The sequence below is a fragment of the Sceloporus undulatus genome, chromosome 3 (genome assembly GCF_019175285.1).
Source record: "Sceloporus undulatus isolate JIND9_A2432 ecotype Alabama chromosome 3, SceUnd_v1.1, whole genome shotgun sequence".
Lineage (NCBI taxonomy): Eukaryota > Metazoa > Chordata > Lepidosauria > Squamata > Phrynosomatidae > Sceloporus > Sceloporus undulatus.
In genome coordinates this window covers 132,008,730-132,026,538 of record NC_056524.1, presented here as the reverse complement: position 1 = coordinate 132,026,538, position 17,809 = coordinate 132,008,730, and the positions used below count along the sequence as shown (strand labels likewise).

Sequence of the window (17,809 nt, the reverse complement as noted above, 5' to 3'; positions counted from 1 at the left end):
CTGAGGAGGCAGAGAAAGGGGCTTTTCTTGAGGTTGGCTTGGAGGATAAACCCTCTCTTCAAGCCCCTGGGTGTGGGAAAGAGATTTTCTACTTTGCTTTCTTGATTCAGCCATGGAGTAACCCAGCTTTTGGGTTCTTCCTGGGGCGCAGGTGTTGTCACCCCAAAGGGACCACCTGCTGCAGCTGCTCCCATGCTAGGCTACTCCTCCTTTAGTTGTAATTCCTCTAAGACAACAATAAATAGGTAACATAACAAAATGCCCCCTTTTCAAACCCATTTTCTGTGTCTGGTCTCTTTGTTTCCTGGGTTGGGCAGCAATGCATGGCATTTTTAGTTAATCAAAAACTTACCTGAAAATATGTTCAAATCTACATTTCATATATCTGAATGGTTAGGGAAATATCGTAGGTGACTTGCACAGAAGGTACTCATTTTAATTCTTTCCATCTTAGATTTTTTTTAAAAAGAGTATTTTAGTGTCATACTGTCTGTGATCCTCATTTGTCTATACATTATTTTATTTAGCATCAGTACACATTAAAGCAAAATAAAGAAAACTGGAGCCTCACATTCTAGAAATCAAATAGACTGTTTAAATAGCTCATTATGGCAGTGACAATTTTTTTTCATGGACAATTTCTGGTCAATTAAAACATGAAGGGTTTAATAGTTCTATTAACCATGAAGGGAGTGTGAAGGGGTCATGTACGGGGGCCTCCATGACTGTGCTTTGCCAATGTATCATTTGCACACCAATGCACTAATCCCCTGCACCAGTGCACCATCACATGTGCAACTGTGTGGCTATGAAGAACACAGTTTTGGTGAAAACCAGTAACAAATGGAAGCAACTAAGGGAGCTCTGAGCATTGATTTAAATGGGGAATTGGACCCATAATGCTTCTTCAAAGAAAAAACAAATTTATTTTCTTTTCTTTTTCTTTTTAAACAGTTCTGATATCTTACCACCCATGGTTTGTCAGGTACCCAAATCTCCCACAAGTACTTCGGCATATCTCCAAAATTCAGTGCCTAAAAAGCAAGTAATATTTGAATAAAAAGGTTTGTCACTTTAACTGCAATTTAAGATAACCCCCTCCCCAAATTTCTGACAAAGCCCAGCATAAAAGGCAATGATAATTTCTGAGCTGAGTCGCTGCATGTAGTTTATAAATGAACATGTGTCCCTCCCATCCATACTGAACGTTGTGTGAAATGTGTTAGCCTCTTTTAGAATATATTTACCCATGTTACTGGCCCTAGGTGGGAGGTGGGAAAAATATATAAAAATAAGCTAATGTGCAAACAATATATGCCCAAAGTCCTTTTGCCTCATTTTATGGAAAGCACATGTAGAAAAAAAGAGACATACGCCTACATCTATCAAAGGAAGAAAGCTCAGTAGTGGGTAGATAACACTAACAACGAATGCAAATAAACAAGGGCATGAAGCACTTAGTGGATGTTAGTTCTATTTCTATTCATGCCTGAAAGGGTCATCCAAAGAGAAACACAAGTTGGAAGTTCTACTCATTTAATATATTTATATATATATTTAAAAAAAAACAGCACAACTTAAGATATTAGCTGACCATTGTGGATGCTACCTTTGTATGATCATATTTTATATTATTCTAGTGATGTAAGAATAAGGAAAGCATATTAAAGGAAGGAATCATGGGGAAAATTTATAGTGTAGCATTAGTCAGGGCAGACAGCAAGAGTGGGGTGAAAACATCCAACACAACTCACCACTCCCATGTGAGTTGCTTATTCATACATTGTGGAATAATAGAAACCAAAGGTAAATGGATCTGATATGATTTTGGTAACACAGTCCTAAGTAACCAATAATGCAGAACACAAAAATACATAAATAGGGTCTATGTTATCCCCAGTTATCTTGTTCCTACTTTCTTATTTTCATAGTTCCATCCCATTTTTTGTCCCTTTTCACCCATCCCTGTTACCACTACTTTGAACTAAATAGAATATTTGATTATTTTGTGTTAGGTTTGATTTGTTCTACAGGACGTTGGTTTAGTGCTATATAATGCACTGTTTCCGGAAGTAATATAATCAAGACAGAGGGTGTTTTTCCCCCAGCTGGTTTCTACAAATACAAAAAATACTTTTATACACTGAAAACTACTTTAGAAAATCTGTGAAGGTGAACTGAGCACTAGGTAAGGCAATCTGTCAAAATCGGGCTATTATTGTTGAAAGATCAATGACCTTTGGCACTAGGGAAGAACATTATATAATGATCAACCTTTTCTCATACCTGACTAAGTAATATTACCATATAGTTGTGAATCTCTGCATTATTGGCAATAGATAGATATAAAGGCTTAAATTGTGACCCAGGTGCGCGCATATATATATATATATATATATATGATGATGAACAGCCATCTACTATTTTGTTCATTTGTTTAAAAACTGTTCATTCTTCCATACAGTATGTAAGATAAGCATTTATAAGATACAATGGAAGCATGTTCCTGCGTCCCACTATGTGGTTGCTATCAAAAAATAATATGGCATGTGTAAGCATATGCAAATAGTAAAAGCCTATGTATATAGACTTTCAAACATCTGGCAACATCAAATTTGAACTGCACAATAACTTATATATGTACAGAGTGTCATATGAGCAGGCTTTCCCTTTACTGATGATGATAGCCCAAAGTGGTATATCATATTAGGAAAGGTAGCTGGAAGTTCTATCCATATTCTGTCTCAACCAAGTTATGTGATCATGTGTGCATTTATAAAAACGATCAAAAAATGTCACTTTGGCCTGGTACACATGGGCAGGAATCGGTGTGGCAGTGCCAATTCTAGGGTTCCAGAGTGCACAGCAACCACACGCTCCAGAACCCTAGAACGTGCCGCCACTGCCATCATGCTGGCCTCCCATCCACACATGGGCCACCATGATGATGTATGTGATATGCAATGTATTACCCCTTTCCCCACCAGTATAACAGCTGCATCCTATTGATAACTCTCCAAAGCTTTTGCAGTCCCCATGCAGCTCACAACTTTCCATCTTTTGTGTATTCTTCTCCATGCTTAATGTCAAGCATTCCTGAATCTATGCAATGTAAGTAACATCCAAATCTCTCTCCCTAATGGCTAGAGGCAACTGCCTTGTGTTCCATATATTTCTTCAACGAGATGCATGTATGGAGTAGTTGTCAATATCAAGCTTTATTCTGTATTGAACTGTATATCAGCAATCATTTCTCCACTCTCCTTGAGCTTTGAACTGCTAATTTAAAGGAAGTGGTAGGGAAAGGACTGCAATGTCAGCATCCATGACTGACTTCAGCCTTTTGCTCAGATTTAGCATGTTGATTTAGAGGACTGAAACATAGTCAGCAACTTATATGGGAAGTACTCTACATACTTGCTATGTATTCCATTTGGCTGCAATCCTGTTATGAATTACAAGTATGCATGCCCTTTTGACTTCATTGATATGTGTATGTCACTAGCAGTTACAAGGATATTGGATTGGATGAAAGTACGATCTAATTCAGCACTCTGTTTCCACATAGTACTTCCAGGCAGCCTGCAAACAACATATAAATGTGCCAGTCTGCCACAGTAATCTTTCTCCAACTCCAACCCAAAATATGCTTGTTTGGCTCCTTCTCTTATCTGCCAGAAATCTCTTCTCTTTGTCACTAGCCAATATTAACAGGGCCAACATCTTTTGTTCAATGTGCTAATACCTATGTATTTAATAACATTGTTTTTATCATTTCTTTCCACACTACTCCCCTCTACCTAAAAAGCTGACATACAGTACAATAAATATACAAAATCCTTCTTTAAAATTTGCCAAGGAATCTAGATACTTGTGAGGTATATTTTGCCTAGTCAGAAAAAATTAGCATTCAGGTCAGAACTGTTTGCTGATATTTTTATCATTATTTGGTAAGTAACAGTAGAAACATCAGAAACGTTACATCAAACTATGTTGCCAACCCCTATGGAAAAGTGTGAGTCTGGAAGTTCTCCCATCAGGTGCCCCCAATATCTTATGTGCATGTATAACATTCTTTCTTCTTGCAGAGTTACATCACAGTTCTTTTACCTAAGGACTGGTCTTGAAAGGACCTTCTGACTATTTATATTCATTGAAAACTTTCTCTTCTGATATTGTGTCTGATGTTTCCAAGTACCTTGGAAGAATTCCTTTGTTTGCCAATGGGTATCTTATTTCAAAGAGAAGCTTACCTCAAAACAACAGAAACCTGATATTTGATTCTTCAGTTCTTTTGAATCAAATCTCCAAGGGTATTAGCAAATGCAATTCAACAAAAAGATAACAAGTTGACCCACAAACATGTAAAGAACACCCTGCACTCTTAAGAAGATATTTACATGTACCTTACAAATCTTAAAACATTGGTATTCAAGCCAATGTAGAGATAGGAGCCACCCCTCCCAACTCAGTTAGTGTTATGCATCTATAATGAAGCAAACATTCAGAACTGGAGACAGATGAGATCTCTCTATGAACATTAGATAAATAGTTGTGTATATGTATGTGTGCATGTTTTCAGGAATAAGCTTGTTCAGTAATAAATACCATTTCTACTTATAGCTCAAGTATATATATATATATATATATATATATATATATATATATGATACAGGTGGTGGCATGTTGCAATGAACCTCAGATTTGTACACCCTCCTTGGTGTACATTATATAGTATTCATGGCTATCTGAGAATACTGAGAATGACATTGGAAGTAACTTCTCATATATTTAGTTATCCCTACCAAACATTTAATATTGTACCTCTATACAGCTAGTCAGATAACAAAAACAGAATCTGCTCTGTACCTTGGGGACCATGTTGTATCAGAGAGAAACCATTACTTTGACACTTAATTCCATGTCCCGCTACATATGAAATCTAGACCATCACTCCTTGGATGAACATGTCCTTATTTTTCACTTCAGTATCATCATCAGCCTTAAAAATGAAAACCGCAGGCTATCAAAGTTTAAGAAAGGTTTAGCACAACAGATGACTTTCAGATATGTATATATAAAAAAATTTCAAACCAACTGGCCAATATTTCAAAGTTACAAATCCAGTATTTTTAGTTCACCAGTCTTTGAGAGTCACAAAATATGGATGTGTCTTGGGTCAGGCCCAAAGTGTATTCCTCTCTCACACCTAAGCCTCAGGACCCAAGTGGGAAGTAAGAGAGCTCCCTTTCACCATAACATTTGCCCTCAGTAGTCATAATTTAGAATATAGCCACTCGCTCCAAATTCTTCTAACAAAACCAGCACCCAGCTAATATCTTATCATTTTCTACATGACTCAACACTAGGGTTGCCATAATTGTCCACTTTTACCAGGGACAAAATGTGGAACAAATTCAAGACCAAACTGTAGGACAACTGCAGGACAAAACTCAGCCCAAAATGTAGGACATTGAAGAAAAATGGTGGACCTTAAGTTGAGTCAACACAGTAGAGGACACCATCCTTGTAAGGACAGAATGGAGTGAGAAAATTCCTACCTGGCTCAAAGCAACCAGTTGAGGTTAATAAAAACTATTACAGAATGTCAGAATTTACGTAAATGATTTTGAATGTTGGAAGCATGTATATAAGTTGGAAACTGCTACAGGCATATATAATGGTAGTTTGGACTATGTGAGAATTCATCTGGGTACTGAACATTTGTAAACACACCATAATTAAAAATTCTCAACCAACCCAAAATTAGAATACTATGGAAAGGGCTAGTTTAGCACTTTCTTACTAACATGCTGATTATATAGGAAACATTCAGTCATTTGACTCATCACCACTACCAGCACACCAACAATTTCTATCTGAGTAGCAGGTAAGTCACATAGGGTGTCTTTGCCTGGGTTTATTCTGATTTTCCTTCATGATACTCTGAGAAATGAGAAAAGATCCCCAAATCCTTCCAAACTAAAAAAGGTAACAATTAAAGATGTCTGTGTTGATTTTTTTCCAAGACAAGAGAAGGGATATAAAATGTCCACCAGTGATATTATTATGTTCTCTATTTATATTCTCTGTTGTTGTTGGTGGAGATGCTGCTTCGGCTGCTGTCATTGCTGTATGCCTCCAAGTTGTTTCCATTGTAATAATTCCAGAAATAAGGACTTAAAAAAGAGTCCAGTATCTGCAATACCTTTCCCACCAGGGGTCTAAAAGCCAACAAAACTTGTAAAGCCTGTTGCCTGTAAACTTGAGTTCAGTTTGCTAATCTTTTTCTACCTTTGCTTATGTTTCTGTCTCATGCAGTGACACCACAAAGTGTTTCAAGAGAAATACAGCTGGGCAATTCATTTCATCCAGCACTCTTCACCTGAGAGAGGACTGTGTAAAAATTCCTCACAAGGATAACAGTTGGGGAAGAAGTAGGGGATAGTAACATAAAATCAGCAGGTTGGGTGATAGATTGCAATCGAGATAAGAGCAGGGAGCAGAGAGGATTGCTCTCTTTTCCAATAAAATAAAAGCAGTTTGAACTACTGACCTGCTCATAGTAATGGAAATAGTGTACTGTGTTGTTGGTTGCTGGGCAAAAGCAAGAAAAGCAAAGCAAAATGAAGGTCAGCCAGCAGCTCCCATGGTAGCTGACGGTTTTTCAGCTGACTAATGCAATATATTGGAAATATTTTCTCTGCGTTTAATTAATCAATATCTTTTAACAGACATGAAAGGCCTTGCTCTTTTAGTACAGAAACTAGTAAAATAATGAGTTCTAAGGATTACAGGGAAGGGGAGGGAGAGGGAATTGGAATAAGTCAAGGTGGGGGAAGAGAGAATAATTCCTTGTGGGAATATGGTACCAGTTTCACACATTGCCTTTTCCGAAAGGTATCAACCTTATAGCGTAACATATGAATGAAATAATTACATGTTTGAAAATATTTGCATCATTTAGATTTAGGTAGACTCATGGGTGACCCAGGACTGGCTACCTGTTAAATCCTGTATCTTTCAAGGACAGCCTAATCTTTGCATTCACTGGTTCTGTTTCCAGTGCCTATGCCTTGATCATATCTTCTTTACTGTTCTCACAAAAATGCAGAGTATACATCAGGAGTGGAGAAGTGCATTGTCCCAGGCCACATTAAAACCATTTTACACATTATATGTGCAGAGGGTAATATGTTTTTGGGAAGTGCATTGTGATTGTCATTTAACACAGTGTAGAAGCCAGTCTTGACTCAGTGACTGTTACTTTATGTATATAATATAAATGTTAGATAGCACAGGTCTGTAATATTCAGTCTACATTATTTTAACAAGAACACTAAATTTAGCATACACCTTTTTATGTTTGCATATATGCATAAATATCCCTGGAAAGCTACTCAAAGGTGTGGTGGGTTTCAATTCTTGCTGACTAAATTGTTGCAGTGTTGTTGTTGATTATGTTGTTGTATAAGGCTACCAAAAAACCCCAAACCCCAAACAACTAGAATTTCTTGATTAACCTATTATTTTCCAAAATATTAAAGTATTTTTTACTTATCTGGAATGCTGTTATTAGGCTTCACTTGCATAATAATAAAAAAATAATAAATGTTTATTTATAAACCGCTTTTCCAATGATCAAAGCGGTGTACATGTGGTTAATCAAACAGTAAAAACAGTAAAAAGAGTCTACATCATAAAATACATATTAAAATGGAATTAAATTCAAACGACAGTAAAAGCATTGGATAAAAAACTGTTAAAAACATTGCAATCTATTCAAACCAATGCTGATGAATGAATATATTATGCATTTCAAACACAGTGAACAGTCCCCCATGGTGCCATGATGCCACGCACCACTCAACACAACATGCAGCATCATGGCACTCCTCTAGCACTGAATTCATATGATGCAGCACCTTCAAGCAACGGCAGCGCAGCTAATGCTCTCTGGAAAGGTCAGATTGGGTCTGTGGCATGTGGTTGCTGTGGTCGAGATCCAGCTGGGAAAGGGGCGACATCGCGTTGCCTCTTGGGGGCTGTGTGTACAGCCCCTGAGTCAGCCAGAAAAATCAGAAGTAACAGTTTTTTAAAAATATTTTGGAATATTCTTTCCATCCTAGGCTACAGCTACGTACATATTGAAGCAAAGATATTAGCATGTTTATTTTTAGTTGCTGAAATGCATGTTTTCACAGTCTTGGTATGTCAAAGGTTAGCACAGTCAGGAAACTTAGCTTCCCTGTTAACACCAACTCTGCATGGTAGTCTGTCACCCCACCAAGGTGCCCCAAGTAATCTGAGCTTTTAGATATTGCAAGATGCCCTTGAAATTTTTAGGAAACAAAGTGTCAAGACCTGCACCATCTGCACCAAAGAGTCTGAAGCTCAAACCACAAAACAGATTTCAGTAGCATAGAACAAGCAGACAGTGCTGGATTTAGAGCTAAGCCACCTCTACAGATACTCAAACAAATATAGTATACTCAACTATAAGTCAAAAAATTTGGTTAGTTAGTTCAGTGGGGATCCACTGAATACCCAAAACAGTGTGGCCGCACGGGGGCACAAAATAGCTCACAATTTAAAATGCCAGTGCAAATAAAATATGAGGACTTGGAGGAATTTGGAGGAGAGGATAAGCAAAATAGACTCACAACAAGTAAAAAATAAAGTAAAATAGACTGACGACAGGCAAGTGGAGTTCTCCCACAAAGTCCTCCTTTGTTTCCAGGCTCCATATTCAAGGTCTGGACCCATTGCTCCTGGACCCGAAAATGTCCTCCAGAGTATGCTGCCACCAGCTGCAGAGGCCTCTTTGGGCCTGTATTTATGGCCAGTGAGGAGGCTTCCATTGTTCCTAATGGCCAATGTAACAGTGGCGGAGGAGGAGAAGGAGGAGGCGGCAGCAGAGACAAGGCCATTCACCCGCCAAAGCCTCCAGGCTACTTGAAGCGGAACAATGTGGCAGGAGGAGGAGGAAGATGAAATGGCAAAGTAACAAGCTGCCCACTCGCTATGCTGTTCTCCTCATCCTCTGCCATATGATTCATCTTCAAGTGGCCTGAGAAGGTTTGGTAGGCAGGCGGCCTTGTCTCTTCCCCATCCTCCTTTTTCTCCTCCTCTGCCTCCACATCAGCCATTAGGGACAATGGAAGTCCCCAGGCCACTTGAAAGTGAATGACAAGGTGGCAGCAGCGGCAGAAGAGGAGGAGGAGGACACAGCAAAGAGACAAGGCTTACCACCAACCACATTGTTCTGCTCATCCTCTGCCACATCATTCACCTTCAAGCGGCCTAGAGACTTTGTGGGCAGGTGGCTTTGCTTCTTTGCTGCTGCCTCCTCCTCCGCCGTCATCGCATCATTCCCTTTCAAGTGGGACTCTGCTTGTCTGTTGTGAGTCTATTTTACTTTTTTTTACTTGTTGTGAGCCTGTTTTGCTTATTCTGCCCTCCCAATTATGTCAAGCCCTCATATTTAATTTGTTGATGTCCTGTCACTGAAACCAAATCCTACAGCCAACTGAAAAAAGTGCAAAACTGAACTTGACTTTTTAAGGATCAGCCTAAATCTAATTGCTAGTTCCACTTAGAGAAGACCCATTTATTCTATTGCTGAATGGTAAATCAGCACTTGTATAAATGTCATTGAATCAAAATGTTTGTTCTATGTGGCAATAGCAAATGAATTTAGGCCAGTGTCTCACAAGCAGATATGTATACTGTAAAGTTTTCCCACCTCCAACAGGTTATCTAGAGAATTAATTTCCTACCATATGATCCCAAGCTCAAAACAGTACTGTTTTATGTTAGATTTCAGCTAAGCAGTCCTTGTTCCTGTTCTGTTTCTATACTCACTGTAAGATTCAATAGTTACCAGAAAAGGAAAAGGTTTATTCCCAGGACCATCTCTTCACAGCAACAGGGAAATTCAGTGATATTTCCATGCTCTTTGTTCATATTGATTGCTGCAGAGATGCCCTAATAAAGATAGACTCTTGTACAACAATTGGGCCAAAATGAATTGTAAGGACAACCAAAATACACAGACCCCATTTTTATCATGTAGCATAACATGAATTGGAGTTTCACTGCTTGGCTGCATCATATTCAGTGTGAATTGCAAGGTGCACTCACATGCAGAACAAACCCCTCCTTGAAGTCTGGATACTTGCAGAGGAGGTAAGTAATGACATCTGCCAGTCTCAGTACAACATCCATGCTTTTATCATGATGTATGGAAGAAAAAAAGAAAAGAAAAGGAGCTCGCTATAAAACAAAAGACATCAGTCACAGAGATTTCCAACTGCATGGGACTTACCTTTTCACATGTTGTAGAAACAGGACATCGAATCGGGACCATGCAAGTATGGAAAAAGGGTCTGGCAAGTGCAGTCCCATTTTTCATTCCTGGCAGGGATGGGGACAGTTTTCTGGCCCTGAGACAAGACAAGTGTGCAGACTGCCAAAAATGCATGAATGAATGCATAAAACAGGAAGTGGCTCTAAATCAACTCCTGGTTTTGAGAAATAGGTATTCAAAAATCACAGAAGTAACAGGATATGGCCCATGAAACAGGATATGACACATGCCTCCTGGCAACTATCCATGACTAAGTGTGAGCTTTGGAACTCCCTTCCTAGGGAGGCCAGGATGGCGTCATCGTTACTATCCTTCCAACTCCAGGTAAAGTCGTCCCTGTGCAGTCAGGCCTATTAAGCTGAGAAAGATTGGGGTTTTAATGCTGGCCTATACACATGTTAATAGTTTGTATTTTAATATACTATATTTTAATGTATAACTATTTTAATCCTTTAAATTGTTTAATATTTTAAAATATATATATTTATGTATTTTAATATTTTGTATTGTTTTTAAATTACACTGTTTTATACTTGTTCACCGCCTTGAGTCCCTATATTGGGAGAAAGGTGGGATACAAGATGCTGATGATGATGATGATGATGATGATGATGATGATGATGATGATGATAATAATAATAATAAGTGTGTGTGCATAGATGGTATAACAGAGGGTATTTAATGTTGGATAAATATTTTGGTATAGACAGAAATCTATCACAGCTGGTTGGAAAGGTTGTGCATGTTTAACAAATTTTACCAAGGTAACCCTATGATAGGTTCACCTTAGGGTTACCATAAGCTGGAAGTGATTGAAGAGACTTGCACATGCACATGCACATACACACATGAAGCTTTTGGTATGATGTGGCTTACATCTCATCAGATTTGTCTAACAAAAATATGGATTTTTCTGGGGTTCTTCCGCTTTTGTCCCTATGTAAAAGCACCAAGGCTTCTATTTCACATAATATAATAGCTTCTTGTAATATAATAAATACCATTTGCAAAAAACCTGGAGATAAATGAAAAACATTTCTCTAAGGGATTGGATATATATGGTGTGGTCACTGGTAGTTTTAGAGGAAGTGACTCATAAATTAACAGTAGCTAATGAAGACAATTAACAGAGACATGTCTGAGGCAACATGCTTTCCCTTCATCACATTTGCTTGCAAAGAAGGTTCTCCTTATGTTTTTCAGTCTGAACACATGACATACTGGAAGAATTTGTCTCAGAAAGAAAATTGTTACTCTTGGTGATTTTGAACTGTTTGCCTTGATGGTTGAAATGAAAATCTATTCACTAACCAGATGCTGGTTCTTACTCTGTTTTATCTACCTCAATGATGTAATATTTATGTCCTTTGTTCTATTATTGTTGTTATTATTATTTAAAAACAGGAGGGAATTAAGACAGGCTTCCAGAAGAAGCAACATATATTTTCTTTTTGGTGACAAAAAGTGCAAGTCAGGAATTGTGCAGAGGTTAGGCTGAAAAAAGAAAACAACTCTAGTGAGATCATATGTAGATTCAAGGACACACTTTATTCACTATTGGGTTAGACCCTATTGAAGGAATTGTGGGAATAGCCATATCATCAATACATAACTGAACCCGTGAATTTTTGTGGGGAATCTCCTTCCATATGAACATTTGCCTTGATAAATAGCCTTGACCAGAATGTGAGGTATCACAACAGTGATGGTATGAAGTAACTTCAGTGATAACAGCATTCTTCCTTTGACAGCCATCCCATGTTCTCTTAATGAACTTCCAATGCTGATTTGATAACACTGGAAGACCTACTTCATGGAGAAGGAAAGTCTCTAGCACAATGCACATCTTACCTGTGCCAGCTCTGTGCTCCTTAACAACTGGGAGATGTTAGCATGACAAAGGCTCCTTGAAGATGAACCAAAGCTTTTGAGATTATCAGTGTGACAAGTGAAGCCAACACGCCACAGAAATTGACACGATGCTAAGGTAATTTTCAAATAGTTCTTTTGTGTATGTGTGTTTGGAGAACACATACTGTACTGTTAAGCCAAGCAATGAATCCCCATGTAAAGCCTCACACCTTTAAAATAAACTGGAGCTTGCTTCCCAAGGCTATACTGGTCTACCCAGATCTGGTACAGGGGAGGGGTACTTAGGACTACCTAAGGAAAGTGGCTTATCTGGAAGTAGGAACTTCAATGGCCAGCAAGCAAAACACACCACTCTGTTGAACTGGCAAGGGGCAGATGATTCATTTATAACAAACTTGATCAATCCAGAAGCTTCATAGAGACTAATATCACACACTCCCTTTTCTCAGCAGCAAAGGACTCTGAGACCTGAACTCTCATGGTTCACAACTGGCTGCTGGACTGCATCTAAGTTATACCTCTTGAAGTTTCCAGTTCTAGGACTCTGTCACAGTACACAATTATAGCACTTTGATGACACTTTAGCTGCTATGGGATGAAGGGACTCAGTTTGATCAGCTATTTTAAATTATATGGCAAATGATTCCATATCTCTCACCAGACTACAAGTCCCTGGATACAGCCATGGTGGTTGAAGTGGCATCCAAACGCTGCAATGTGTACTGTGAAAGAGGCCCAACTCCTAGAGTTACTAATAGAAATCATGACAAATCAGGGAACCATGTGCCTATTGAGCCAGGCAATACACTAATGCATGCTTCCTGTCATTTCAGCTTGCGGCAGAACAAAGTGAGCAACCCAAGGTGCCTGACATGCTGGCTTGTTTTTCTCTAGTTTTCTCTCCGATTTATTTTAACTTGATTCCTCTGGCTTGAAGGGTTGGATAAGCACTGCTGCTACTGGCAATGGAGGTCACAGTGAACAACTACTGGCTGAAAGCCTCATGGTCTATTCCCCCCTCTTTAAGAGGAGAATAAGCACACAGCTTGCACTAGCATGGTGCTCATACTGGATAAGTCATATTCCCTACCTTATCATAATATCTTAACACAACCAGTTGCTCATTTTTTTTAAATTAAAGTGTCATTCATTAAAAATGTGTGAAAATATTAAAACTTATTATCCATCTTCAGAACATATTTACTGTTTTTAATTGCAAAAGGATAGCAGCAAGAATAATTAATAGTAGTGCAAGAAAGCTGTTTATTTGAACTTTGTCCCTCTGATGAAGGCATGCATGCTCTCTCTCTCTCTCTCTCTCTTGCTAATGAAAGATATATATAGTGTGTAACACACACACACTAAACTCCTAATTAATGAAAGAACACATATAAGATTTAACTGATTTCCATTGGCACTGCCTGTTTTGCCTTCTAATGGTCTTCCCACCATCTTTATTTCTGACACAGCTAAGAACATTAATGTAACTAGTAAGTGAAACTGGGTGCCACCTACTAAGACAGAACATATTTTAGTCCATAATATCACAAAAAATCACTAAAAACATAAGTCAGGAATTAAATATATAGCTATATGCCTTCTTATGAAAAATAATAATAATAATTGGACCATCTATTAGTGATGGCTGCACAACATGTCTTAATTCTGTATCTTCCAAACTCCCCAAATGTAGCCCAGAAATCAAGTAATCCACAAATACATATTTTGATATACATATCAATTAATAAAGAAAGCCTCTCATTTCCCTATGATTAAAGAGAAAAATGTGATTTTTATATACATCACCACAAGCAAGCTGCTAGTTTAGCTGTATTCCAAAGTGATGTATCTAATGTACCAGTAGCTAGAATTTGCAAGATGATGCACAGTTCTTGACAAACACTGGTGAGTACCTATGGTTCTTTTCAGTCCCCAATGATTAGCTTCCAGCTAGGTTTTACGTTAAAATGTCTGTCATGCTTTCTTTTACATCTACAATTGGAAAAGTTCAGCGATAAGGCCTGTCCATCTGTCACCTTTTGCTAGCACACAATCTCTTTTCAAATCCCTTTCAAAATAACAGTGAAGGAAGACACTGGTGTGTGTATATGTATGTGAAAGTATAAGGAATACTGGTATTCTAGCATCAACAACAACAAAAAATCAGTAGGTTTCATTTTCTACAAAATCTGGTTGGCTTCAGTTAAGAAAAGAACTGATCTTAGAAGTCCTATTCCCATCTCTCCCTACACCATACACACAGCACCTACAAACAAGTTGCTTCTTGTGAAATAGAAAAGGGATTTGCTCTTGAAAGAAGTATGCGATTCTGCTTTTTTTGAACTCAACATACCCACTCACAAGCTTGCCACAATGCAGCCATTTAATGGTAAGAAAATATATTTGCTATGCCACATCTTGGAAAGAAAATATAATTCAGAAGTTTAGGTAAATATATTTTGCCATGTATGGGAGCCATTGCAGAAAGCACCACAGACAGCAATAATTGGAAGAAAAAGGCCACAACTTTATTATATCTTTATTATATAACAACAACAATAATAATATCATAAGGTTGGCTCCAATGCATGAGGTCTGGATCAGTAATCTATCAATCCCTGATTGATCAATGAACCCCATTTACTTGGTCACAGCCAAGTGGCTAACCAGTTAACCATGTCCAATGCCCTAAGCTAACTGGTTGTTCACATGTCCTCATCTCTGCCCCTTGTCACCAGGGGATGCTGAACTGATGTGACACCTACAATGGCGACACCACTGCAATCTCAACACCCCCATGTCCCCGTTGGACTTCTGAACCAGTGCTACGCAGCTCAGGAAACCACGCCCAACAGATTCAAGACATATGTAACCACCACAAAGTTGTGACAAGAAATTCCCAAGCCCAAACAAGGGAGGGTGGGTGGGGAGAGCAAGGCTGGGAATGGCAATGAGGCCCCAGCCACACAACCTTTTAAAGACCTGCTGCCCAAAAAGGGGCCAAGGAGGAGCGGGAATCCCGCCCTCCCAGGTCCCCTACCAATCCTGGGCTGACACCACCCAATTGAGAGGCACTTCCTGCCCCTGGCACCTTCTGGGACATGTGGTCCAGGCACCGGGAGGAAGTGCCTCCCTTTCTGACCCCCAGCTGGCCAATCATGGGCCAATCACGGGCCAAGGAGCCTCCCTGTAGCATGGTGGGGGCTGAAACTATGCCGGGAGCTCCCTTGTGGCTCTCTCAGAACAGCAACCAGGCTGTCCCGCTCATTTGGGTGCCCCCATATCCTGCAGTTTTTTGGCACCACATTAACTTAGGAGTTATAGTTGATTAATGTGACATCAAAACCTTGTCTACAAGAGGGCAACCAAAATGGTGAAAGATCTGGAAATCATGACTTATGAGGGCTGGGTTAAGGAGTTGGGTATGTTTACCCTGGAGAAGAGAAAGTTAAGAGATGACATGATAGCCATATGTAAATATTGAAAGTGTGTCATATTGAAGATGGAGCAAACTTGTTTTCTGTTGTCCCAGAGATTAGATCATGGAGGAATGGATTCATATTCCTCCTAAACATAAGAAAGAACTTCCTAACAGGAAGAAGTGTTCAACAATGGAATATGCCGCCTCAGAGTGTAGTGGAGTCTTCTTCTATGTAGATTTTTAAACAGAGGATGGATGGCCATATTTAGGGAGTATTTTGATTGTGTCTTCCTGCATGACAAGAGGTTGGACTGGATGGTCCTTGTGGTCTCATCCAATTCCATGATTTTGTGAAAACCCAGTAGGTATAAGTGGGAGAGCAATCCTTTGAGATAACAGAAAGTCACAGAGTGAGGACTTGTATGTATGTGTGACTTGTCTTCCACTACTGAAAACAAAATGGGACAACAAGAACCAACTTTTCCATCTTCTTAGTAACAAGCAGAAGCCCTGCACAGTGTTGAGAGCATGGACTGAAATTCCTGCTCTTTCACAAAGCTCACTGGGTGACCTTAGGCCAATCACTAATTCAATGTTTCCAAGCAAGCCCTTACAAAGTGGAATAACTACCTAGGCAGTAACTTTCCCAAATCTATGCTTTTATTTGTGTGCAATTAAATATTAGGTTTCATCTATAAAAAAATATTTGAGACTTTTGTGGGCAGACAAAATATGTTCATTAAACAGCAAAATTATCTGGACAGAAGAGTTTTGAATACACGATATGGCAGAATAAGGAAGAAAAGTATTCACAATGGTAGAATTTGGAATTCATGGGAGGGGGACCCCTAAATCTCCCCACTGGTTATTTTCCCTAATAAAATTAGGATTTTCCCCCTCTGTGAACTTTTGTTTAAAGGAGTTGCATTTGCTACTTACTTTCCTAGTCAATAATTCATATCTATTCCCTTTCTGGTAAATCTCATTGGATCTTTCTGTGATCTTTTCTAAATGCCACACATTGTACTCTAACATTTGTAATAAGAGCAGTGCCTGAATAGAAGGCAAAGGAAAGGATTGTACTTCAGTTTTATCGGCTTCATATTTAATAATACAGTCAATAAAGCTGGCCCACTTAATCAGTCAAATGCTTCTCCACAGTGGACAGTAAATTGCCTCAGGTCAGCTGTGTGGACCCCATTAAACTAGATTTACCCATTATTTTTGACCCTGTGAAGCAGATGGAGGGGACAGTTAACACCTTCCAGACTCTGCTTTCTCATAAATATCTACTGACAGAGGAGTATTATTTGCAAGACTAAATTAAAGACAGGCCCTGTTGTATTTTCTGAACTCTTTCTTTCCACTCTACCAGTACACTTTCCCATCCACTCTGTACTGCAGTGCATCACAACAGATGGCATAGCCATACCTTGGACACTATGTTGGAGTTACTAAATGTTATTGATTACAGCTGGTAAGAGATTACTACTTTTGAAATAGGAGGCATGCAGAATTTTTTAAAAAGCATAGAACAGATAGGATTTTTCACATAAATACTCACATCTGAAGGGCAGGGGATTCTGTGTTAATGATTTCCCAAGATGCATCCATCAAATGATTGATAATTGGCATATTCATTTACAATACACAGGTCATGATACAGTTCCATGTTTGCATCTAGTGCATAAAGAAACCACCACTTCACAGGACAGGATTATTATTGAAAACTGCTCAGTTTTTAGAAGTCTACCTTGTAAGAAGCAGCAGTAGTTGGCAGACCAGAGATACAGTGCAATAATGTCTACAGAAGCCCCACCTTTAATCACATTATCTGTTGTAAAACACCCTGAAGGCACCAGATCTCATCTGACTTTGGAAACTAAACAAAGCCAACTCTGTTCAGTATTCAAATTGGGACAGGCATGAAATACCAGGTACTGTAAGGTAGAGGTCAGAGGAAAGAAATGGCAAACCACTTACGAGTATTCCTTACCTAAGAAAACCCTGTGAAATTCATGGAAGCACCCTAAGTTTGCAGACAACTTGAAGGTACCCCACAACACACACACAAACCTATAGTTTGCAGGGTTTTATAATGAACACAGGCATCTAGCCCTGTATATACAATGTTGCTGGATAAACCC

At 38.9% G+C, this 17,809-nt stretch overlaps 1 protein-coding gene across 5 annotated transcripts in view; it reads right to left on the bottom strand.

The window, feature by feature from the left end:
- Positions 1 to 17,809, bottom strand: part of PCDH9 (protocadherin 9) — a 1,031,874-nt gene that overhangs the window by 594,016 nt on the left and 420,049 nt on the right. For 3 of the 5 annotated variants that reach the window (XM_042458679.1, XM_042458682.1, XM_042458680.1), the window contains exon 3: positions 969 to 1,034. The exons of the other annotated variants lie outside the window; for them this stretch is intronic. In XM_042458679.1, coding sequence (XP_042314613.1) covers positions 969 to 1,034 — 66 coding nt within the window. The remainder of the gene's footprint in view (positions 1 to 968; positions 1,035 to 17,809) is intronic. 5 annotated transcript variants of the gene reach the window in all.